At 35.4% G+C, this 23342-nt stretch overlaps 4 protein-coding genes across 5 annotated transcripts in view; 2 read left to right on the forward strand and 2 right to left on the reverse strand.

The window, feature by feature from the left end:
- Positions 1 to 29: 29 nt before the first annotated feature.
- LOC115444367 (elongation factor 1-beta') lies at positions 30 to 1490 on the reverse strand. The gene is made up of 3 exons (XM_030170124.2): positions 1278 to 1490; positions 796 to 1039; positions 30 to 432 (listed from the first exon to the last, which is right to left on the reverse strand). Exons 1-3 carry the CDS (start codon positions 1355 to 1357, stop codon positions 88 to 90), a joined length of 669 nt encoding a protein of 222 aa, XP_030025984.1. The 5' UTR covers positions 1358 to 1490; the 3' UTR covers positions 30 to 87.
- A 419-nt stretch (positions 1491 to 1909) lies between these two features.
- Positions 1910 to 10599, forward strand: LOC115444364 (NADH-ubiquinone oxidoreductase 75 kDa subunit, mitochondrial). The gene is given in 14 exon segments (XM_030170118.2): positions 1910 to 2008; positions 2010 to 2078; positions 4010 to 4341; positions 5050 to 5191; positions 5555 to 5680; positions 5979 to 6074; positions 6454 to 6627; positions 6936 to 7101; positions 7788 to 7939; positions 8394 to 8600; positions 8870 to 9044; positions 9261 to 9423; positions 9688 to 9835; positions 9994 to 10599. Coding segments are annotated over 14 exon segments (2196 nt in total). The 3' UTR covers positions 10141 to 10599.
- LOC115444365 (coiled-coil domain-containing protein 173) lies at positions 10166 to 14924 on the reverse strand. 2 transcript variants are annotated; one of them, XM_030170120.2, is made up of 9 exons: positions 14648 to 14924; positions 14072 to 14238; positions 13535 to 13732; positions 13367 to 13457; positions 13128 to 13295; positions 12827 to 12951; positions 12541 to 12746; positions 11332 to 11507; positions 10592 to 10685 (listed from the first exon to the last, which is right to left on the reverse strand). In XM_030170120.2, the coding sequence occupies exons 1-9, from the start codon at positions 14810 to 14812 to the stop codon at positions 10629 to 10631; spliced, it is 1353 nt and encodes a 450-aa protein (XP_030025980.2). In that variant the 5' UTR covers positions 14813 to 14924; the 3' UTR covers positions 10592 to 10628. The 2 variants fall into 2 exon arrangements, with proteins under 2 accessions (XP_030025981.2, XP_030025980.2); XM_030170121.2 differs by lacking the exon at positions 11332 to 11507 and having other exon boundaries at positions 10166 to 10685; positions 14648 to 14923.
- Positions 14925 to 19434: 4510 nt separating this feature from the next.
- The window catches only part of LOC115444361 (reversion-inducing cysteine-rich protein with Kazal motifs), a 36208-nt gene continuing 32300 nt past the window's right edge, over positions 19435 to 23342 (forward strand). The window contains exon 1 of the mRNA XM_030170113.2: positions 19435 to 19544. The gene's annotated coding sequence lies outside the window, so the exon portion shown is untranslated. The remainder of the gene's footprint in view (positions 19545 to 23342) is intronic.

Below are 23342 nucleotides of genomic sequence, written 5' to 3' on the forward strand. Positions count from 1 at the left end.
TAGCTTATTAATGCAATAAAATAAGTAGGTGTTGTAAAATGTGATTTTATTGAAAAGATGGCTTATAAATTAATGTGGCTTCATATTTTAGATTTTATTAAATGCAGCAATATCTACAGACTGGACGAAATCTTCGAATTCTTGGATCTTTTCAGTCAGAAGGTCGACTGACACTTTGTCGTCTTCAATGACACACATGATTTGCAGTTTGTTGATACCATAACCAACTGGAACAAGCTTGGAAGCTCCCCACAAAAGGCCATCCATTTCAATAGTGCGCACTTGATTCTCCATTTCTTTCATGTCAGTCTCATCATCCCAAGGTTTGACATCAAGCAATATAGAAGACTTGGCAATGAGTGCTGGCTTCTTGGACTTCTTGTCAGAATATGCTTTAAGGCGCTCCTCACGAATTCTAGCTGCTTCCGCATCCTATAAAAGTATGAACATTCCAATAAATAATGCATAAATTATGTAAATTGTATTTAAATCAATAAAGTACAATTATATAATGTAGCTAATTTTAAGTGATCTCTATGAAATTACAATTTTTCTTTGTCATCATAATTATAAAAATGGAGACAATATTGGTGTCATGAACATATCTAAATGAAATACAACTAGGTATTAGAGAAAATGAATAGACAATGAAAATATTCTATTGTGTAAGTTATGTAAAGAGTAATCATACAAATAATTAATTGGGACTAAAATGGAATTATTGATAAAATTTGCATAAAAATACACATATTACAATGGCTGTAATTTGATAGCAATAATACAATTATAACTGACCTCTTCCTCATCGCCAGAACCGAACAGGTCGACGTCGTCATCGTCGTCGTCCTTGGCGGCGGGGGCGGGGGCCGTGGGTTTGCCGCCGGCGGTCAGCGGGCTCGCTCCCTGCGGCCATGATTTGCGCTCGTCACCGGCGTACGACGCGATGTGGTTGTACCATCTTAGGGCGTGGGGCAGTGTGGCAGCTGGTGCCTTTCCAACCTGTTCGAACACTTGAACATCAGCTTGAGTGGGCGTGTACCTGGAAACAGAGATAAAAACTGCTTGAGATATGAACTGACAAACTACCAGATGGAAGTTGAATGTCACGGTCAAAGTTAACAAGGGCGGTTTACTTCTGTTACGGTAAACAAAAATAAAGTCCTGCAATTGTATTTTTCTGTAATTTTCGACAATAAAATGACTGTATAGGTTATAAATGTGAGGGGTTGACGTGTACGAACTTTTAAATGACTATATTTTATAATAAAATGACTTACCCAGACACGTAACTCCTCTCCGCTAAATATTGGTTCAGTTCGTTGAGCCCCTGGGCGGTTTTAACGTCTCCTACTGCCATTTTTTTGTGGAAATTTCGTATAAAATCTTTTGAGAACCACACGGCCCGGCAGACAGCAAATGTGAAAGACAGAGAAAGGTAATCTCTTGAAGTAGGACAGCTGATTCAGTCTATGGCATTCAGTTTTTTATTCGCATAATCGACTAAGTTAAGTTGTCGTAGACAAGATTGATTTCTTCACATCCCTTTAAAATTGGCATTTGACAGATTTGGAACTGTCACCCAAAAATTTTGTAATATTTTAGGTACGATTTTTATGAAAATACAACGCAAATACTTAGTACTATAATTTATTCAAATTTAATCTACTTTTCTTAGGAATAAAAAGGTAGTTGGTGGTCGTATAATCGTGATAAATATATAGGTTAGGTGTTCATACTTATGTAACAATAACAGATGATTTTCTCGTATTTGATAACTTTTAAATGTATTTTATAGTATTTATTTCCACCCAAAGTATTTGCGTATTAAAGAGTATAGTGCGTTGTGTAAAATTCGGTAGAAACAAGTATTGGTGATATAGTGAATGTGTATGTATGTTGGCTGCAGAAAATGCTGCGCCAGCCTCTTTCCCGGGCGCTTGCGCTGACGTCGCCGACTCTGCGCCGCTCCGTTGGCGGCGCGGCGCTTCGCAGAACAGGTGCAAGCGCGACCAGACAATGTGGAAGTCTTCATTGATGACCAACCTGTTTATGTGCCACCAGGCACTACAGTATTGCAGGTCAATATTGATTCATGTTATTACTTATGATATTGAAAAAACCCATAACTAAAATTCATAAATATACTTGCTAGTATTACAATAATAGAAAATAATTATTACACAAGCATGCACTTATGTTATAAATCAAAAAATCTAAATTCGTCATTTATTCAGTAAATAGGCCCTTGCGGGTCCTAGATTGACTATATTATATTCATGGATATCTATGTTATTAACAAGAACATGTATGCTTCAATTAGAACAATACATATGAACATAACTGAATTTATTTAATATGTATATGACGGCGTCCTGTTTACAAAGTGGTAAACAACACTTGGAGCGAGCAATCGTCCGATGGACACGTCTCTAGGCTCCCCTCCACAGTTCTATAAAAAGAGCCGCATGCGCAGCGGAGCGGGCATTCTTTGAGTGAGCGTTGCTCGGTACACAGGCTGTATTATAGTTGTTGTTATAATTTATAGTAATTATTAGTTAATTAATAATTAATTAAATAAAAATTGTGACTTACATAAAAACAAAGATAAAGTAAAAGAAATTGACAGTACGATTGGTGTTTTATTAATAAAATGGAGGATCTTATGCCGACATATACTTAGCATACAAAGTGTATTACATTACCAAAGTGATAGCATTTATGCATAATTCATACATAATAACATAATATATTAACCAAAAAATTACAAAAATAGTATAGTTACATAAAGATTGAATTGTAAAGTAATGAAGAATATTAAGTTGATGTAAATAAGGATATTAATCAAAAGTATGCATGAATATACAATTTAATGTGAAAAAAAAAAGATTTGGGCTTTTGTAAGTTATTTTCTTAAAACCTATGTATTTAAATATTTTTTTAAACTAGCACTGCATTTTTTATAGAAACATCTTCTAAATTTTGGATTATTTTAAATAAATCAAACTATTGAAATTTGATTTTGTATTTGTATAGAGTTTTAATTAGTTTGGAAGTGGCAATAGCCTAGTTGGGTGTGGAACGGACTGCCGAGACGAATGTCACACCTCTGACTTTTCTAAAAAATCATGTGTGTATTCTTTGTGAATTTATCGTTCGCTTTAACGGTGAAGGAAAACATCGTGAGGAAACCTGCACATCTGAGAAGTTCTCTATAGGAATTTCGAAGGTGTGTGAAGTCTACCAATCCGCACTAGGCCAGCGTGGTGGACTAAGGCCTAATCCCTCTCAGTAGTAGAGGAGGCCTGTGCTCAGCAGTGGGCAAGTATATAATACAGGGCTGTTATTATTATTATTATATATAGAGTTTTAATAGCATATATTTTTAAAATAACAAAATCTTTAAGGAGACACTTATAGAAAATTGATGTGTATTTACTTCTTTAGCTTAAAGATTGTGGTTTAAGATTCCAATGTTTGTTTTTTAGTTTATATTCCACACTATATTAGTAATTTTAAATTATATTTAATCCTAATTTATTCCAGAATAAGTTCCAAAGGAGTGTTACTAACTAAAGCAAGTAAAACTATATTATGTTAGTATTTGTAGAACACCCTAGTTAGTAGGTACTAGATTACTTAATTCAATCTATAACTTATTCCTTTACTTATTTCTTTAGATCTTTTGTAAAAGACAGGGTTGCTCCACAATCATTGTTAGAGATTGGATAACATTGATGCAGCTTTTTTGTGCATTATAGCATGGAACTTATGAACATAATGTTGTCCAGAGTGTCTGATCTATCATATTTGTTCACTTGTTTGAACTCAAAATCTGGGTAGATGTGATAAAGAAAATTTTAGGGAGTTTTAATAGCGCTTGATGAATTGTTTATATTTTGATTAAATAAAGAGATTTGTTCTATTTGCATTATCACAAATCAATAACAACAAACCAGTGATGTCAAATCAATAACTTGGTACTTAAACAATTGTTCTTTGCTCACTACAGGCAGCTGCTCAAGTAGGTGTTGAGATTCCACGTTTCTGTTACCATGAACGTTTGGCCGTCGCCGGAAACTGCAGGATGTGTTTGGTTGAAGTAGAGAAGTCTCCCAAGCCTGTAGCAGCTTGTGCCATGCCTGTGATGAAGGGCATGAGAGTGAAGACCAACTCAGACCTCACAAGAAAGGCCCGAGAGGGAGTCATGGAGTTCTTGCTAGTGAACCACCCATTGGATTGTCCCATCTGTGATCAGGGTGGCGAATGTGACCTCCAGGATCAGTCCATGGCTTTCGGCTCTGATAAAAGTCGGTTCACTGATATTCATTTCTCTGGAAAGAGGTGTGTGATCATTTATGATTGTGATTTTCTATTTTTTTTTATTTTAATTAATTATTTTTATACAAATATTTTTGCATACTTTACAAAGTTTGATGTCAACACTTAGTTGATTTTACTACAGGTGCCCATTCTTTAATTGATGCACATACTCCCTAAATAACTTTCGTCCTTTTTTATCCGTCTTAAGAAATAATGTCAATAATTTTTTATGTGTGTATTATGAAGGTGGACTTTCATTACCTATAAAATTAACTCACTGATAAGATAAAATGAACATGTTTACATATGAATTTATAATAGCAAAATGAAAACATGTTACGGTTTCAAATAATGGCAAGTTAAGGATCAGGTAATTGTTAAGAATTGGATTTAAGCAACATTTTTAATTTCTCAACTGTTAAATATTGATTTTTATGCTGCTGGCAAAGTGTTATTACATCATAAATTGGTTCAAGTTGATCCAATAAACATCGTCGTGTAGAACTTGACATTACATAAAGTAAAGAAAAGCACTTATGAGTTGACATATGTGAATACTTGCATAATCCATAAGATTTATATACAATGTGAGAAAATGAGCAAGTCACTTGCTTTATGGTATGCACCTTTGTATTGCAAAAATCATACTGAACCATAAAATAAATAACAGTACTAATTACTGCAATGAATCTTGTTTTGATTTTATGTATTCCATGCTGTATTATGTAGAGCTGTGGAGGACAAAGACGTAGGCCCTCTGATCAAGACCATCATGACACGTTGCATTCACTGCACGCGGTGCATCCGATTCGCGTCCGAAGTGGCGGGCGTCGACGACTTCGGTACCACCGGCAGAGGCACTGATATGCAGGTGAATTCATTTTGGATGCTATTGTAACTTATTTTTCACCTATCTGACTCCAATGTGACGTGGACGCAACATATTGTTTAAGCATGTTCCAGAAAGGATTTGACTTAGTTTTTATATTCAGTCGCTAGTCTGTAGGATAAACTACAGAGGTGGATGATTTCAATAGTTTACTGGCAATATATTTAGGTAAGCTGTAACCAGTTTGATGTTGGAACCAATTGGATTCTAAACAAAGATGTTTAGCTACGCGTATAATTCTGTTATAAGGAAAATATAATGTTCTTTTCAAATATAAATATAATTCGCATGTTGGTTCAAATTGCGAAATGTAAAAAAAATAAAATTAATAAAAAGTTTTTATAGGTTGGAACATATGTAGAGAAAATGTTCTTATCGGAGCTGTCTGGCAACATTATCGATCTGTGTCCCGTGGGCGCTCTTACTTCCAAGCCCTACAGCTTCGCCGCACGACCTTGGGAGACCAGGAGGGTAAGTTGTATTTAAAAAATATGTATAGTTTATGAGCAAATGCAGCTTCATTGATAAATGATAAAGCCTGAAATCCATTACATATCTGATTTTGTACTAGAAAAATATTTCATTAAAATTAATAATATATTTGACGACATCACACTATTAAAGGATTATAATATATAACACCCTGTGTAATAAAGGATTTCTTACAATATAAAGTGTATAAATTGACTTTTTGTACATATAATAATTATGACATTAATTTGACACAAACAAATATGTATGATGCTTATTATTGTTGGTTATGTTATAGATTGACTCAGTGGACGTGCTAGACCCGCTGGGAAGCAACATAGTCGTTGCGACACGAACCAACGAAGTTTTGCGCATACTTCCTAGGACCAATGAGGTAAGCGTTTTATATTAGCAACATATATTTTTTACACACCAAAAACATTTTTTGTTGTTTTTATTTCAAGTCATATGTTAAATCCAGCTTTTCGTCCATTACTATACAAAATATTATAAAAATCAGTTCAACGGCTTTTGTGTTTATTTTACTTTAATTAGCCGGTATTGGGAGACTTAGATATATTTTTGGCAGATAGTCACCAGCGCAGTTGAATATTTTGTAATTTAAAGTTCGGGAAGGTGTTTTTACTATTTATGGGTGGTTGTATCGATCACCATCAGGCGAGCGGTTTTTTCATATCGTCATTCATTTGTATTAAACACAAACGTCTTCACAAATATTCGGATTTATACAGCATAATTTTAATGTTTTATAGGAAATCAACGAGGAGTGGCTGGCGGACAAGTCCCGGTTCGCGTGCGACGGGCTGAAGCGGCAGCGCCTGGTGACGCCGATGATGGCGGACAGCCGCGGGAATCTCACGCCGTGCGAGTGGGAGGACGCCATCGTGGCCGCCGCCAGGGCGCTGCGGGACTGCCCGCCTGACAAGGTGCACGGGCTTTGGAATTATATTCAGTGCTCAATAGTGGTCCATGTTACAATTAAATATAGTTACGTAATATGACAATACAATATAGTAATTTAATACCAATGAATCAAAGCTTAAATGCAACCTTAATATAAACAAGAAGTCCTAATTCTGTCCGAAAACATTTTTTTTATCTTAAAGGGACTGAATTCATGATTTGGCAACACCAATAGAGTGAGAACTGTATATACAGTAGTTCGTACTTCAAACAGTAAGCCTTGTATATAAGGGTAGAAACGAGTGTTAGTTTCCATATATATCGTTTTTAGCTGGTAGCCGTGTCTGGAGACCTGGCGGATGCGGAGTCGCTGGTGGCCCTAAAGGACTTGCTCAACAAGCTCGGCTCTGAGAACACCTGCACCGAGCAGTACTTCCCGCTAGAGGGCTCCGGCATAGACTTCCGCTCCTCCTACCTGCTCAACACTAAGATTGCCAGTAAGTTTAAATTAACACTATTGTAAAGAGAAAATGTTAGTGCATTTATAAAGGCTTATCTCAGCAACTACTAAAACAAGAATCATAAACTCACGACTTTGTGCCTGAGGGGTGAGACAAAGGCGTAATAAATACACCTACATTTAGACAATGTACGGGAGAGATTTTTTACTGATTTATTAGTAGGTACTAGGCTTCTTAGCGGCGATAGCCTAGTTGGGTGTGGAACGGACTGCCGAGACGAATGTCCGCAGGTTCAAATCCCAAGGGCACACACCTCTGACTTTTCTAAAAAATCATGTGTGTATTCTTTGTGAATTTATCGTTCGCTTTAACGGTGAAGGAAAACATCGTGAGGAAACCTGCACATCTGAGAAGTTCTCTATAGGAATTTCGAAGGTGTGTGAAGTCTACCAATCCGCACTAGGCTAGCGTGGTGGACTAAGGCCTAATCCCTCTCAGTAGTAGAGGAGGCCCGTGCTCAGCAGTGGGCAGGTATACAATACAGGGCTGATATTATTATTACTAGGCTTCTTAAGTGGCTTATATTTATGTTTAACACTAATTTTATTTCTTCTATCTTATAAAATCATGATATTAAATGTAGAGACCATATGTACGTTTTGACCGCCAAATTTAAGCCCCATATTCATCTTCGATGTATTTTAATTGATTTTCTCCAACAGACGTGGAGGAGGCAGACTTCGTCCTGCTGATCGGCACCAACGTCCGCTTCGAGGCGCCGCTGCTGAACGCACGCATCCGCAAGGCGTTCATACACAAGGAGACCGACGTCGCCCTCGTCGGACCCAAAGTCGATCTCACCTACGACTATATGGTGAGATATTGAGTAGACTGACACGTAACTGAATGACAACACTTATTCATTTAGGAATCTCGCATAATCGCCAATCGCTATCTTCAGATATATTGCGAAAATTTACTAATCAGTATAAAATGTGACAGTTAATATTTCCAACTCCTGCCTATCTTTCTATTTGATTAATTTCGTTGCGACAATGACAATTTAAGTTTTACTTGAGACTCGCCGAGCTTCACTGCTCGGTGTTATAAAATGCGTGCCACTGCTGATCCTGACTTATAGGAGTTGTAGTGGTGGGTGTGAGGGCGGGAAAGTCTCGTAATCAGCATAAATGTGTTTGAAATGATTACAGATGATTTTGATTTGTTTTTATTAGGATGTGTCTTCGATAGCGATAGATATCCTATATTTATTCCCGATTTACCGAACCTTTTATTTTGACTTATAGATTATATTTCTTGTATAACAGCACGTTGGCGATTCTGCTTCTATCGTAAAAGACCTTGCCACTGGCACGTCCGCGCACGAAGTCCTCAAGCGCCTGGAGTCAGCCAAACGTCCCGTCGTCATCCTGGGCGCCGATCAGCTTAAAACGCAGGAGGGTAGCGCTCTACTTGCCTACACGCAGGAGCTCGCGCTCCGCTTGCAGGATAAACTGCAGGATAAGAATTGGAAGGTAATGTCAACTGATATAAGTAATTAGCCTTCAAAACTTATAAGCAACTGTGTTTTTAAAGATCAAAAAATTGTCCTACGTTAACGAATGGTCCTTCAAGCCGGATTATCAAAACATGTGTTAAAATTCGTACGTTTCAGAAGTTGATATTTAATTTTAGTCAACTTTCATATTTAATATGTTTTTCCAGTGCATATAAAGCAGAAAGCACTGAGAAGAATTTTGAAGCCATTTTTTTTTATCCAGTTAAACTGTTAAATTATGTGTAGGTGTTGAACGTGCTTCAACGCACGGCGTCTCAAGTGGCGGCACTGGATATCGGCTACAAGCCCGGCGTGGGCAAGGTGCTGGAGGCTGGGCCCAAGGTGGTGTACCTGCTCGGCGCTGATGCTGGCGTGGTTACGCGCGAGTCTCTGCCCAAGGACGCTGTCGTCATTTATCAAGGTAAATAAAAGGGTAGAACGTGTAAGGTACAGGGAGTAGCTTAAAATTACAATATTACAGAGGATTTTTTAGTATTTTGGATCTATAAAATTATTACAATTACGCCTGACTTCAACTGCCTCATTATATTCAGAGGTAAATTGAAAAAGTTCTCCGCTGTGCACAAGTTTATATGTAGCCATGTGAGTTATTTTAATGTTTGGTGCGCGTGCGCAGGTCACCACGGCGACGTGGGCGCCCAGGCGGCGGACATCGTGCTGCCCGGCGCGGCTTACACGGAGAAGCGCGCCACATACGTCAACGCCGAGGGACGCGCCCAGCAGACACTCGTCGCAGTTACGCCGCCCGGCAAGGCCAGGGAGGATTGGAAGATCATCAGGTACAGCATTTTTTCCACGTAAATTGACTACATAATAAATTCAATGTAATCCCAATAAAATGAAAACCATTGAGAGATGCTGTGGCCCTTAAAGTTCGCAAGGAAAATTACGGTCTAACTTATTGAATTTATACGACCTGATTAAAAAATGTAAATTATTTCTGTTTTTTTTTCTACTAAATGGAATATGAAGATATTAAAGCGTAAACAAATACATATATTAACTTGTGGAATCTATGGTTATAGAATCGTGTAAAATTACAGGGCTCTGTCGGAGGTAGTGGGTGAGCGGCTGCCATACGACAACCTGGACGAGGTGCGCACGCGCATGAGTGAGATCAGCCCCGCGCTGGTGTCCTATGGCGACGTGCAGGACAACAACTACTTCGCGCAGGCCAGAGCCCTCGCACAGGTAACTTACTGATTTTTTTTGTTATATTTTAGCTTTGTTTATATAGATGTTATGTTTTATATTATATCCATAGGTCGATGGAAAATTGAATGGAATATTTATCGCTCTATTTATCCGTCTGGTATTTAACGTAATTAATGAATATTTTTCGCAACCAGAGCCTCCAGAAGCCAGTTTCGGGCAAGTTGGACGTGCAGCTTAAGACTCTGGAAGACTACTTCATGACGGACTCGATCAGCCGCGCTTCCCCCACCATGGCCAAGTGCGTGCAGGCCGTACTCAAACAAAAACAGTCGCCATACTAAACAGCTTCCTTTATATATTTTTTTAAAATTCTGGCCTCGCTACCACGTGGCAGTATGTCATAAAACCTTTTTGTGTAATTGGCTGTTGTCGTAAGATTCCATTTACTTATCGCCGGCATGGCGATGTGATTATCGATTTTTTATTTTTTATCCGTAAGTCGGCGATGTGATAAGTATATTTATATATTCTGATGCAATCTTTAAAGCCATTACGGTACCATAGAGAAACCATAGTCTACACTCTTCTTTTCTTATAGAGATTGTAGTGGACATTGTGATTTAAAGCTATTTATTTTGTTATTTAATAAATAAGCGTAAATGTTGCACTTTTCAAAATATCTTAATCATGTTATTCAGTAGATCGGATCGCAGTGGAGCTGTAACGGCAAACGTGAATGAAAGGACATTTTTGTAAATAGGAAATGTTGTAGGAACTATTAAATAAACTTAGTATAATAATATGTGTTTTATTTAAAATTTCCAAACAATTAGTAATTGGGTACAGGTAATGAAGTCGAATTTAAGTTGTGTAGTCTTCTGTAGTTCTGGAAATGGAAAATTATTGAAATAAATATAAAGACATGTTGGACTAATGATTGGGCGCACATTGTCTATATTTGATAATGGTAGAGCCATCTAGACAAAATATTTACTGCATAAATTTGCACTAAGAGAGATTTTTGCAGGCTCAAATATTTTCTAGTCCCTACGTCCGCTTTCATTGGTGTTCACTGTTCACCCATTTCCTGTACCTTTAAAATATTGTTTTAATTACACCCTAGTCCAATTTGACGCAGGAGCTGACAATAAACTATGTATTTAGATTGCCTATATGATTTGACATTGTCGAATTTTAACTATAGATATATCCCAGACATTTAGGAAATTTTTGGGGAGGCCTATGTTTAGCAATAGACTTTATGTCGCTGGTGGTGATGATACAGTCAGCCACAAAATTTTCAAAATGCCTTTACACTTATGTGTCTTTATCAACAATCGTTTTTAATTCATTAAATAAACTTCAAAGGGTTTATTTTCATGTAAAGAAAACGAATATTGAGGTTAAAGGAAATGTGTAAAAGCGTTTTGTAGTTTTGAATTAGTTCTGTTACTATTGTGGCTGACTGTACAAAATATATCTACTTCAGGAATAATGTGATATACTATATCGTATATACTACTTGATCGTACATCAACGACTTTTCGTGCTACGTTCTTGTACACGCACTCTTGTAGAGTTTGGTCAGCGACTAGCGCGAAATGTTCGTGCGCGGCCTCGGTACCGCTCCATGCTGGGGGCTCCTTGGCACGTTGCTTCAGTTCGTTAGCCAATTTGCTCTTTGGCTTAAGGAATTTTAGTTTGCTATCTGCAAGCATAGTAGAGTTTGAGATCCGTCTACACAATGTCAAGTGTAAACTGCTGCATTATTTCAGAATATTCTAACTATTGAATGTGCCTTATTGTGGTGTTGGAGAATTACCAATATCATATTTTGAGCAAGGCTGGAAAGCAATCACTTAACATAGTGAAGGCTCTCCATAGACTCCCGTTCTTATGAACTTATCGGTATACAATACAGTAAGACCAGTGTATCTGACTAGTCCTTCGATTTGTATACGACAGAAGAGTTTCTTTATTGCCTTTTAATATGATTGTTTATTAAAGTACTCTATATTATAAAGATAAATAAGAAGAGCCGTCTCATTCATAGTTGTTGTATAATAAACAACCGAAAGTACAAACTGTCGCTTACATTAGTATGTATAGCGTTAGTTTAATTAACACATCGTCCAGACTCATTAATCATGCGTCGCCTTGAACTTTTCAATGTGACTTAGGCAAGAATACACTCACGTACTGATATGAAAGTATGACTGGTACATATTTATAAACAATATGTGATATTAAATAATATCAGGTAAGGTTTTTGGTAAGGGTATACTATTGTTAGCCGTTAACACATTGGGGTCTTATAGGCTTTCGTACGTTTCTCCTCCCTTTTCCTCCATTCTCATTTTGGGAAATTTTCTTCTCTTTTTACCGCAATTTCCTCTCTATCTCTTTCCCGGCCCGTTAAAGTAATTAAATTACGGGTTGCTTGTATACAGTTAGTAGGACCCTCGGTGATATTACTATACATACTAAGTCAGGGTTATACTGCAGTACAAGATACCCTGGGACCGTCTCGTATGCGCCGAAGAAGGTCACCGCGGGTTTTGGTTGATTGCCGGTGTAGGGTATATAGGGGTTAGGGACTCGGTCTAATGCTCGCTCGGAAGATCCTATACTTCCGAGTGTTGATACTGGGCCATAAGACCGGTGAAACCAACGTAGTTATTCCACTCACCTCCTAAGTGATCGAAAAAAAAGGGTTATATTGCAGTGGTTCAATAACTTACTTGCATGGTCACGATTGACGCAATATCGTGTTTTTTTGCGTGTGTCTTCTTTCGCAGTCGGTATCAAGCATTGTTTATCACATATATATTTGTAGGAACATACATCTTGATTCTTCTGGATATTTTGGTTGAATTGAGATACGGTCTGTAATGTTTTGCGTTTGAATTCTGCTTTATTTGCTTCTTCTGCATCTTTGATAAGATCTCTAAAGTTGAAATTAAACATCAAGGTTTACATTTTGTGACGATACTCAAATAAAAAAGAACGTAATGTTTAATATCTTACTGTTGTTCTGTAGATTTGATTCTCTCGTCAATAAATTGGTATCGTTTGTTTTGGGTTTCCAGACTGTCCTCGATTATTTTGTAAACATGTCTGTATTGAGTTGTCTCTTGTTTGTCTTTGTGGATCTGTTGGGAATAAAAGTATTAATTGTTTAGCTCAGTAGACGAATTTCATTCAGTTAAATACACTTTCACAGTCTTTGTTCCAACAGCTGAAAAAAATTACTCAGACAAACTAATTAGAATGCGAAAGGATGGTTTGGTAAAATATCTTTATTCAATTTGAGATGTCTCAACATTACCTTATTAAATACTTTTTGTATTTTACATTTGCGATTGTTTTGTTCTTTCTGGTATAATTTAATTATTGCGTCATCTAACTCATCTTGTTTTTTACGTTGCTCTTTAAAAGTTTGTTGCTTAACCTCGTATTCTTTTAAAGATTTTTGATATTCTTTTGTGATTTCATCCTAGAAATATTGTAACATTAAACATCATAAAAATTCAATGAGACATGTAATTAAGTACGTAGTACTTCTACTTCTATATTATTTTTATCGATAAGAAGTGGCTTCGTTTCTTCGTTTTGTTGTTTTAAAAGATGTTCTGCATGCTTTTCTTTCTGTTCTTGCCTGAAACGATAATCATCTCAAAATATTCACTTTGTTTTTAGAAATTGGCGTTAATATTCTTGTTATATTTTACTTACATCCATTTGTTTTCTTTGGTACATTGTAAAGCACATAATTTATTATGTTCTAATTTTTTTTCATGATTTTTATCTAAATTAAAAGTGCAATATGAACTGGAATTTGTTGTGGATTTTTCAATAGCATCATTTCTTATCTTTTTCTGAAATTGTACTTGAGCATCTCTCTCTTCCAAAGTTTTTGATTCGATGAAAGCACTGTATAAAAATATTTTTTTAAAACTTGGAAGGGTAATAATGTAACATTACAACTCATCTAATTTTCATATAATTAGGTTATTTATAAACTGGTTTTCTAATGTTCGAACATCTCTACATATTCTGCTACTAATTTCCGAATTAACGGAATTTCTCCCTCATAGCGGATACATTATACAATATATATATATTTTATGATAGGTTACAAAAAATATTATGGCAATAATCTTTACATTATTATTCACTTATGTTGTACAATTCTATAGACATAAGATTTATAATTATTGGTAATTCTTTGGGGCGCGTTCAAAACGAATTAAACGAGTTACACTGCATCACCTGATTAACTGTTTGCCGTAACAGCTATCCTCGAATATCATTTTCTTGGCTTTCTTGACCGCTTCAGCTCTAAATGTTTTTATCTTGCCTTTCTTCTTCTCTCTAATCAATGCCATGTCTTTTTCATGTTGTATTTTCTCTTGCTCTCTTAATTTTCTTATACGACCCTTCATCAAGTTTGTACGTTAGTATACTTCACAGAAATGTCATCGGTCAAATATAAAAAACATAATATTTACCATGTTGGATTGAATTTGGGTTATTTTTAAATACGATGGCAAGTTTCTCTATAACTGCACTCACGATAGGAAGAGCTAAGAGTAGTACTATCGGTTGTGTAGAGCGTTTATAGAAGATACCGCGCAATACGTAAAAATTGACACCGAACCAAAATTTTCTTGCAACTCTGTTACAAGTGTATTATACAACTCTTTTATAAGTGCCAAAGCTTTATTGTTATACGAGTAACGACATATTATATAGATGTGTTGGTGAATTACATAATGTGGTATAGATTTTTTTAATAACTCATGTTTCGTTTATAATGTAACTATAGAGCTACAATGAAAAGCTTACTTCAACGCTGTCTGGCCATGCTTTTATCCATTCTTGTGATTTTTCTATCAATTCTTTAAGATAGTCTACATTGTATTTCACAGGTTTTTCTGTTGGCGGTTCGGTTTGTTTTTTTAATCTTTCCCACTCGGATTTATGAAATACTAAAGGTCGATGAAAATTCATCAAAAATATTATTAATTTTAATTATTTAAAAATGTAAATTAACAGCTACACAATATTTTATCTAGTAGGCTAAAACGAAGATATCCGAAATTCACGATACGCTTTAGAAAAGGACGCATATTTTTATCGTTGACTATACTATACATAATACTTTCAAATAATACCGCATTGTGTAGAAATGATTTAACCCAAAAAAAAAAAATAATTAAATAATGAATTCCAAATCCTGGTTCCCAACCCCACGGAACAATCCCAGTTGATTCGTTACAATAATTCGCAAAATTAAATATTATGTGTTTCTATCACATAAGCAACTTAACAGCATACAACATTAGAATAGGTCATGAATCTAAAATGAATTTGTTTAATGATGTCAAAGAGACCACCGATCTTCACCCAAAGAAACATAAACGTTTGCCTTTATTTAGTCAAGTATTTATGGATTTAATATTGTAATTAGTGCAGATCGCGGGTGTGGTGGCAAATTGAGCGCGGTGGTGTAGGGCCATTTGCCGCGCGACGTCTGCTCCATCAGTCAACGTCGCGATGCCCGCTGTATATTTTTGCATAAAAATAACTTACACAGCGCTAGGAAATGCTGTTTGATAAATCGCTTTAGTGGGAAAGCTTTATGGTAACAAACCGGTTTGTAGCTGCTGTGACAAATTGGTGTGCACAATTGAAAATGTACGGGTCGCTTTTCGCATGTTCAGAATATATGAAAATGTAGGTGTTGTTATTCAGAGATTAATGATTGAAATGTTGGTCGATTTATGTGTCTAGCACCTGTGTCCGAACATGGATATGAAATCGCTTTATATCTCAGATATAGCAATCAAAATAGGTATGCTTTATTTGAGCAATAGAATTGAAATTAGTGCTTATAAACTCGGCGAACCCGGCCGTTCACCTGTGTCTATCCCAGTGGGATTTAGGCGTGAGCTTATGGTTCTAAAAGTATAATTTTATAACACCTCTCGTAGACTTCAAAGCGTATTAAGAGAATGTAGCGAAATAATTTTGGACTCTACAAAGTTGAATATATTTTGATTAAATTCATTCCTTGTTAAAAATACTAACGAAAACTTTATTATTGTTAGCAAAGTAGAAAACAAAATAGAAGGAATAAATATAAATCGTCAGCATAATGTTATGTCGGACAACACGTGCGAGATTTGTCGGACAGTTTGTAACTGTCCAACCTTTTCATGCATGCAGGAAATAAATATCCATTCGTCTTACCGGATCGCTCGTCTTTCCAATCTTACACGCACAAACATATTTATTTTGTTTTATGTATCATTTGTGTTTCTAGTTGAGATTATTCTATAAAAAGACTAAGTTATAAACACTACTTCCATGGTAGCATCGAATATTGATGTAGGAAGCTTAAGTTTAGATTAAATGGGAATGCTTTAAATAAATTGGTCATTTAGGAAATTATTTATCATTTCTAATTTTAATCTGTATTGATTATTGAGTTATATAAGTTAAAATTACTTGCTCTACGTTAAAAATATCGTCAACTTTAGTTGTTATTTGGATTAAATACCTGATAGTTATTAATAAAAATTATATCGGAACACCGAACATCTATAGATTTTTAAAAGAGTTAAATAGAGTAGCTCGTATACGTAAGAATGTCATTACACAAGATTATAGTCAGTCTGTTTTACTATTTTTCCATTACATATAAATCACCTAAATCCCTAACATAGATAACGTTTCCGTAGGAGCCGTGTAACGATTGGAAACTCCCAAGATATATGCCAGAGCATGTAGATTTATTCATGAAACTGTTTCACTATGCATTTGATGGACTTGAGTGGGAAAACTGAACCGTACTCTATGATTTGCATAAGTAACGTATAATGTCCATCGCAGTGGACGTATGGGTAAGTGGCTTTGTAGTGCTAGAAGTTTTCTATGATAGTGTTTACAATTGGTACCTGTAGTAAAATTTGAGGTTTCACAATTATAATATTAACTTCCTTAAAATTTCATCGAACTGTCTCCTAAAATGTAGTTTTTAGTCTGATTAAAAAATTATATTATTACTTTTACCCAATATGGAAGCTCGCTCACGTTGGTATCGTGGGTCGGAATTATACACGGCAGCAAGTGGGTGCACCAGTTGCGTCTCTACCCACCCCTTTGAGGATAAAGGGTGTTAGTGTGTCTAGTTTTATTCAAGCTGTTCCATTTCAGGTAAGCATTTGTGTTATTCAGAATAGGCACTTATTTCTATTTTATTATGTAGCACAACTATGACGCAATTTTCTTAACTCTTAAGCTGAGAAAATTGCGGCATAGTTGTGCTATTAATATTATTACTGGTCAGACATCACAGATTTCTGAGACATAACATTTTAATTCCAAGTGTAACACAAGTAAACACTTCCACTTTCGATTGCGTTGTTTGTTTGTCCACAGTCTACACGTGTTTAGCATTCATTAATGAGTACGCTAAGTTTTAACGTTTAACACATTTATCGACGTTTTTTGTAGCGCGAGCTTGTCGCCGGGCGCCACTTGAATTCGAGTGTAGTCGCGCCCGCCTGTCCCGCGTAACACTTGACATTTCAGCAGGTATCCCAACAGAACGTTACACGCCGCACGTTCATGGCATAATTTTGCCGGCTGGCCTACATTTTAAATGTATATAAAGGAATTTTAGATTTTCTTATTTTGTTTATTGTAAATTAGTGTAATACAGATGATAAGGATGATATTAGTTTAATTTAAAAATGTACCATAATAAAGTACTTAATAAACAACTTTTAGGAGATTTTGCGGTTAGTGCCGTAAATAAATTATAATTTATTTTTATTTAACACATTACTGTTATTATACCTAGTCTTGCCATAAATATTGTAATAAAGAAAAAAGAAAATTGTTAACTGCAAATAACATTTATTACTTTTACAGTGTGTCAGTTTAATACATAAATATAAAACAATTAAAAATATAAAAAGCTTATTCGAAGTGGTCTCCATTGGCTGCAATACAGTCCTTTAAACGATGAGGCCAGTTATCAATAGAAGCACGCACTCTTTCCATGGGAAAATTCTTCACTGCCAATCGTATAGATTGTTTTAGGGACTCCAAATTATCATGGCGTTTAGAGCAAGCTGTACTCTCTAAAACTGACCACAAATCATAATCCAGCGGATTAAGATCGGGACTAGACGACGGCCAGTCTTCAGCTCTGATGAAGTCCGAAACGTTCGATTCCAACCAAGACTGCGTGGACCGAGCTTTATGACCCGGCGCCGAGTCTTGCTGGAAGGACCATACTTGGTTATTGAACATGGTGATGTTAAGGGGCTTAACTACCTTCTCAAGAATGGTATCTTGATACACTTGTGCCGATGTTTTGATACCTTTTTCACAAAAAATATGGCTCAGTCACTCCTTCATAGCTAACACCCCACCAAACCATCACTGAAGTCGGATAATGTCCACGTTGCACTCTGTCGACTAATTGGGAAGCTTCCTTAGAGCTTTGAGCATAAATACGGTCATTTTGTTTGTTAAAATGTTGCTCAATTGTAAAAATTTTCTCATCCGTAAACAAAATTTTTCTGTGACCTCCCTTTGCGTACCGCTTCAGTAGTTGTTTCGATTTTACCACCCTATTCTTCTTTAAATTATCAGTTAAGAAATGGCCAGTGCGTCTCTTATAGGCTGCAAAGTCCTAAGTCATCTTTTAAAATACGCGACATGGTTCTAGGTGCTATCTTCATTTCCCGAGATAAAATCTTTTGCTTTCGGACAGGATTTCTTCGAATTCTTTCCCTTACTGCTTTGACCACCTTTTTCGTACGAACACTACGTGGACGGCCAGATCTTTTCTGTCACAAACAGAGGAGGTCTCATTGTACCTATTAATAGCCCGGTACACAAACATTTTACTAATACCAAGTGTATGGAGAGTTTTAAAAATTGCATTTGGCTCCATACCTACTTTGTGTAATGCTATCACAGCGATTCGGTTCTCTTTATCACCCCACACCATTTTAATATCGCAAAATATTTTACAATGTATTGGCGCCAAAATGAGAAAACACAATGAACAATCGTATAAAAATGACAGATTCGAAATTCAAATGTAATATTTTTTTATAATTAAGTGTAACAGTATTTATGGCCAGACTAAGTAAAATTGTAAAGAATAAAAAAGTAAAACAGATAAATAATTAATTTCGCAACTATACTTTTTTAGTTTCTACTTAGTTCTCTCTAAAACATAGGCAGGTACTGAAAATTAGCGCCACTAAAGTTTCATTCAAACATAATAAATGTTTGGAGTGCTATGAAGGAAACTTACCCCGCAACACTAGTTTCCTTAATAGCACTCGAAACATTTAAGTCATAACTCTAAGGAATTTACGTACGTCCAATTTGTTCAAGAATTAGGCCCATCTGTGCACCGTTTAAATTAAAAGTAATTTTCTTATGCAGAATTAATTAATGACTAACGAGCTCAATAGGGTTCATCAAGCGGAAGCGGGTAGTTGCGACAGATATATACCGTAGGACGTCTAAGTGAAAGAGACAGCCATATAAGAGGCTGGAGTTGAATGAATTTTATGCCGGTCTATTTAGTAAAGCGTCAATTTGGCGCGAGTGAGGTCGTGAGTTAGATTGTTGCCGTCATTGTCGAAAAAGCGCGCGAATCCATGAACGTGTTGTGCATGTGAAAAAAGTTTTTTTATGTTTTGTGTCCAAGGTAATTATTGTAGAGCCTATATCAAAATAGTTTTAAAATTATTTATAACCTCTTTGTCGGCTTTATCTTGTTGATTTAACAAAGTGATGAAGGACGAATTGCCGCTTTGATGCAATTTATTTATTAGGCGTACTTAGAACATAGAGTAGGTACATAAAGAGCGGATAATAAAGATAAGAGGTATCCTGGAATATTTTTTCAAATTGTAAAAGAGATGAAAGGAGCCGAAAATATTTGAAAGATTTTTATTTATTAGATTTGGCAGCATTTCTGGCATTAAAACAGGTCAAAACTTATTAGGCATAATATATAAATCCTCTTTTTTACTTTTTTGTTTATGCTTCGATCTACAAAAACTTTTTTAATCTTTTTTTCACATACATTAAGTACTTATTTTAATGTTTAATTGTAGAAGTATTGAAATTACTGTAAATAGCATGGCTTAAAAATTTATTAAGACTGCCAGAGCCTGGTAGAGTCACTTCTAACATCTAATTTCCAAATAAAAAAATCTTATGACGGATACTTATTTCGATTGGTAACAACTTAATATCAAAATAAAACATAGTTAAACATTATTATCAAGTTTAAATATTCAGTATCTATAGAAGATTTGTGGTATAGATGCTTCAATTTTGCGAAATCAAGCTGTGATTTGAAAACGAATAATATTATTAAAAAAAATATTGATAATCCCGTACTTGAACATAAAACTTGTAAGTAAACAAAAAGTACTTTCCTTACGTACAGAAAAATGAGAGAAAAATATATCAACCCTAACAAAGAGGATAAGCGCCTACGGTAAAGTTACCATGTGCTTTTTTGGAGTATGAAACAGCATTTTTATTATCATGTAGTATTATTGCACATTTAACAAATATAGTTTTATCTTATTATTATTTTTTGCTTCTGTTCCTTTCCCGGAATAAATTTCTCAGGTATTTTTAACTTAAATAAATGGACTTAAAATTTTTAAATTCGTTTTTCAAACTATAAATTGACTTTCTAGTGCTCGATGTGGTATTAAATGCTGTCGAACTATTTCATTTGTTTTTCTGGCCTTAAGGGAATCTCCTTCATCTAGACTGGGGCTATACTTTTGAGTAAGGAGAGATGTATCTTGATTTTAATAAACTATTGTAGGTACTTATAATGAAAGACAAAATATGTACGTTTAACACACTAATAACAAAGCTATTAAACAAAAAATCACTACTCTACTAATAAAATAAAAAAAATACAAGCTTGATAAAATCTTAGCGATCCCAAATCCGCATTTGATATTCATGAACTAATTCGTTTTACTGGCACACACCGACCAGGGGTTCATAGTACTATCTTAATATGGCGTTAGAATTGTCAATGCGTGTCTATCTATATCCTAGTGCGTCGATACCTCAATTCTTATGTATCAAAAATCTGATTTTGTGCACCAAATATGTTATTTATTTTAGCCGTAACATCAGAAATCTTTAAATTAAACTATTTTTCGGATTTTATCGCGGTTTTAATGTTTTAGTTTTCTTCCGACGTTTCAAAGACTTTGCAGCCTTCATGGTCATGGGGGGGACAGAAATCTATAAAAAATAATGATTAATGTTAGTCCCTAAAAAGTATAATATATGTCTTCTCGCTAGACAAACGGTTATGGATACGTTTTTACTTGTTCTCAAAACACCAAAAAGTACTTAATATAAATAACCACTTAATACTTTTTCTGAGGTGATAAAATACGCTGAAAAATACCACACAGTCTCCTAAAACTCCACACGCTCTTATCTACCGATTACCGGCACATTATTCTTCGTACTTGCCTCAAAGTTGTTTATGCGTAAACTTTTCCCTGTTACAGTTCCATGAGAGTCCAAGTTTAGTGAGAGTCTACTCTGTGAGAGCAATAAAGCATTTTTATTTTAGCTACGGACCGCTAGGCGTTCGGGAGCGGGTCCGCTTTCGGTGATTTGTGCGAAAAGTTAAGCGCACTCGATACGTGTAAAGCGTAGACATATTCTTATAATTATTTTTCAATTCATAATACATGAGTGAATAAAAGCCAAATGGCTTCTGTAATATGCTTCAAAAAGTAGAAAAGTCATATCTGTAGCTGTGGAGCAGTTTCCGTGCCTTAAATCGTGATTGTAAAATGAGATACTGTAAGTTTGATTTCTATTCCGAGATATATTTTTATTGATCTACAAAATATAAGTATTTTCTGTATAAACAGATCTGGCTGGTAAAATAAGTGAAAAACTAAAATAACGGCGACAACTTTTTTTAGTTAGAATCTAATACTTTGTATTTTATTTACTCGCAATTATAAATAGTAACACATGATAGATCCGTTAATCTGTATTTGATCAGTTTACGAAGCCTAATTGCTAACATGAATGTACTGCGGCGATAAATTTATCAAAACTTATATACGTTGCAAAGATCTTTTGGGGACTTCAAAGATTAATTATATCTAGTTTTGTTTCTTTACAGATAAGAATGGTCATATATGATCTCAGAATTAAATATAACGTCAAAAAATTTGCCAATGTTACATAATATATATGTCAATATTATATTGACATATTTATTAAATTATGTTTTTGAGATCTAAATAATATTGACTTGACTGCCTCGGCGACGTAGTTGTAACGTGTATTGCGTGCGCGATATGACATCCTGAGGTCCTGGATTCGAAGTCCGGATGTGATATTGGATTTTCCTGCTCAGTATTCGCCTGGAGTCTTAAATTATTGCTCTATATGGTGATAGATCAGCTCCTACATTATGTGACAAAACAAACATGGCAAAAATGGGGCCCTTAGTTCTACCTCTGCCTCCCTCTAAGGGATAATGACGTTATGTGTGTGTAAATTAACACATTCATTTCTTGTAACATAACATTCTTTTTAAAATTCTTGAAGGGCCGCGAAATTCTCTACCTTTGCAGTGTCACGTTTGGCATAGTGACAGCCCTGCGTAGGGGTAGTTCTGGTTAGAAAGTTCTGGCACTGAACCAGCCACTAAATCAATCTGTCTATCTAGTTGCATTATGCCAGGTAAAGTAATTGTGCTAGGAGCCAAAATATAAATGTGACTAGTTTTTGCAGTCACATACATTTTTGACATTTCAAGGAACACGATTGATTATAAACATTTATCTTCAATTGATCAATTGATTTAAATATTTATGATTATAGTTGTTTGATATTCTTTCGATATGTACCCAAATATGTATGTGCAAACATGTACATAGAGTTTAATGTATAAAACTTTATTATATGTGTAAGGTATTACAATAAGTAATGCAATAGTTTATCTAAAAGAAACAATTATGTCTATCAATATAATTTATTGGAATTGCAAAGCGTGAAGGTCCGAGCTGGATAATGGATGTGTGGACTGTGCATGACGAGTCTAGAAACATGTGCATGTTCACAAATTGTTTAGTTCTCGCATACAGCATTGCAAACTACAAGTATAATATGTTGTGCACATTTCGATATGTATGTATAGATTATAGACGTGGGAAATATGTGTTGCATAAAACCTAATTTCACGAAAATTATAAATTGATAAGATTTTTTTTTTAAATAGCTGATGTAGAAACCCTGTAGAGCTCATTGGTTGGGAAACTAATTACCCATTTAAGTGATAGGCGGTTAAGGTACTTTGTAAAGCTTCGCAGCTGAAACCATCCTCACCTACAGCTTAGTGCCACTTCAGACTGTTCATTGAAAAATTGACGTTCAGGAATTCTTGAGAGCATCCAGACTGCGCGCTTGGCGACCATTTTAATTTTTAATT

The sequence above is a fragment of the Manduca sexta genome, chromosome 10 (assembly GCF_014839805.1).
Source record: "Manduca sexta isolate Smith_Timp_Sample1 chromosome 10, JHU_Msex_v1.0, whole genome shotgun sequence".
NCBI lineage: Eukaryota > Metazoa > Arthropoda > Insecta > Lepidoptera > Sphingidae > Manduca > Manduca sexta.